At 33.3% G+C, this 2,179-nt stretch overlaps 1 protein-coding gene across 2 annotated transcripts; it reads left to right on the forward strand.

The window, feature by feature from the left end:
- Nucleotides 1-281: 281 nt before the first annotated feature.
- On the forward strand, nucleotides 282-1,268 carry LOC145070366 (uncharacterized). 2 transcript variants are annotated; one of them, XM_079017297.1, is made up of 4 exons: nucleotides 282-417; nucleotides 532-587; nucleotides 659-714; nucleotides 851-1,268. In XM_079017297.1, exons 1-4 carry the CDS (start codon nucleotides 303-305, stop codon nucleotides 996-998), a joined length of 375 nt encoding a protein of 124 aa, XP_078873423.1. In that variant the 5' UTR covers nucleotides 282-302; the 3' UTR covers nucleotides 999-1,268. The 2 variants fall into 2 exon arrangements, with proteins under 2 accessions (XP_078873423.1, XP_078873424.1); XM_079017298.1 differs by having other exon boundaries at nucleotides 1,056-1,268.
- Nucleotides 1,269-2,179: the final 911 nt, after the last annotated feature.

The following is a 2,179-nucleotide window of genomic DNA, read 5'->3' on the forward strand; positions in this document are numbered from 1 at the left end:
TTCAGTTTATCATCTAAATCCCATCCCCACCTATGCAACGATTACAGTGGATTCAGAGATAACTTACATCCCAACAACGATTAAACATCACTGCATCAATCGACTCCTTCTTCTTACTTATTTGTTTGTATCCTCAGTTGGAATCGCAAATCAAAGCTTCCAAATCTAAGCTGGAGTTTTTGAGGTATAGATCGACTTTTTGAGTTTATATTTTGTTTTTTGGTAGTTTATTTTAACCCCTTTTTCTCCAAACCTCAATAGCAGGTCTTGAAGATATATTTTGAATAATAGATTTCCCAGGTATGAAGATTCTGAATCGTTTAATCGATATGGGCCTCATATTTGTCGATACACTTTGGTCTTTCTCGCTTTCTCCCTGTTTGTATTTCGCTGAAAACCACCACCCTCTCTCTACAGGTATGGGTTTAATTTTATATTTGTGTGGATTTAGTGCATTTGGGTCTAGATCTCTATATATGTATGATTAACTGTGCATGTATGTTTAATTATGTGTGTATGTCGATTTCGTAGGTCTGCACATCAGCCTCTTTTTGGGCAAGAGACACCTCAATCAGAGAGAAATCAAGGTAAGCTTGCCTTTAACATATTTTTTTATGATAATGGCCTGTTTGTTTACCGAATTTGCTGTGGTTTTCAGTTTTATGTGCTAGGAATCAAAAGAAACTTCAATTCTTCCAAGATTTTGCTGGAAAGGTTTGTTTTTTTACTTGGTTTCATTTTGTTGTTCTGTATGTTAACCGATATTTGACCCAAATCCAAATAATTGGAACGTCAGTCGATATAAAATAATTAGAATTTCAGTCAAATGATCTGAATGGTCTGAAATTAGGGCTCTTACAAAGAAAATGAGGACGCAAGGTTCAGCCCCAAAACAGCCTATTGTGCCTTCGTTCTTGTTACCATCGGAATCAACATACCCAGATGACACCTTCAATTTATTTCATTTTGTGTGGTTGTACTTTATTTTAAATATTTGAATTATACATAAATCATTCAGCATGCTAACTGATATAGTCTTTTGTATGGGTTTTTAGGTGATGAATAGATGTTGATCTGATTTGATCTTCATTGATGGATTTCTTCTCTATATCTAATTATCGGTATATTACTTTTGAATACAAATATTTTCTTCTGAAGAACTTAATTCTAGAATCTTAGGACCTGGAAAGTGGAAACCTGAATACATGAAGGATCTGAATTATGTGTGTGCTTAACAGATGAACTTGAAATTAGACAATAAGCATATAACTCACATATAAACTTTTTAACATATATTTAATAATTGTATAAATACTTGTATTGAAATCTTGTTCATGAAAGGGACAATGTACTCATGTGACTTAGGTGGGTGACTGGAGGATTCGACAACGCTCCTCCAAACTCCTTGACTTTTCATCTTATGTGACCTAGTTTTTTTGTTTTTTTTTTTGAAAAGAGCAAAAAAAAATTGTGACCTAGTTTCACATTACTAAGTCTTAGTGTTATATTCTAGGTGACTAATCATCTTGCGATCACTTACAATATATATATATATATATATATATATATATATATATATCTAGGTTTTAAGACCATATGATATTATCGTCTTGCGATCAACCTTTTTGTCACATTCCATAACGTGATTCCAGCAAGTGCGGGTTTGTTCCAATGCTCAAAACTAGTTCGTAAGCACTCATGAACGTTGTAGCAAACGTTTGCTATGTCTAATACAATTTAGACAATCTACACACCAATTCATGACAATCTTCTTTCATATCTACTTCCAACATATGAACGATTGTGGACCATTTGAATAATTCGATTATTCTTAATAACTCAATTATTCAGGAAGTCAAAACATGCAAAGTGAAACAATAGTTAAACAATCAACATATGACAGTAACTTTACTCATAAATAATACTCCTTTATTTAATCATCAAATGTCAATCACATTTATCTATTACAAGTTTCTAAAACGATCTAATCTAAACTAATATCATCCTTCAGCCCAATACTCCTAGCATTCTACAAATGCTTAACCCTACTCAGTCCCTTCGTAAGCGGATCTGCTGGGTTATCTTCTGATGATATCCTCTTAACCACGAGTTGTCCTTCTTCTACTGGATGTCTAATAAAGTGATATTTTCTGTCGATATGACGAGATCTACCATGATC

The sequence above is a fragment of the Lactuca serriola genome, chromosome 8, assembly GCF_051521515.1.
Source record: "Lactuca serriola cultivar US96UC23 chromosome 8, Lser_US96UC23_V15, whole genome shotgun sequence".
Lineage (NCBI taxonomy): Eukaryota > Viridiplantae > Streptophyta > Magnoliopsida > Asterales > Asteraceae > Lactuca > Lactuca serriola.

Coding starts and splice junctions, on each gene's coding strand:
- LOC145070366 (XM_079017297.1), top strand. CDS start 303: ATGAAGATTCTGAATCGTTTAATCGATATGGGCCTCATATTTGTCGAT. Junction 588..658: donor TCAATCAGAGAGAAATCAAG/GTAAGCTTGCCT, acceptor TGTGGTTTTCAG/TTTTATGTGCTAGGAATCAA. Junction 715..850: donor TCCAAGATTTTGCTGGAAAG/GTTTGTTTTTTT, acceptor GTCTGAAATTAG/GGCTCTTACAAAGAAAATGA.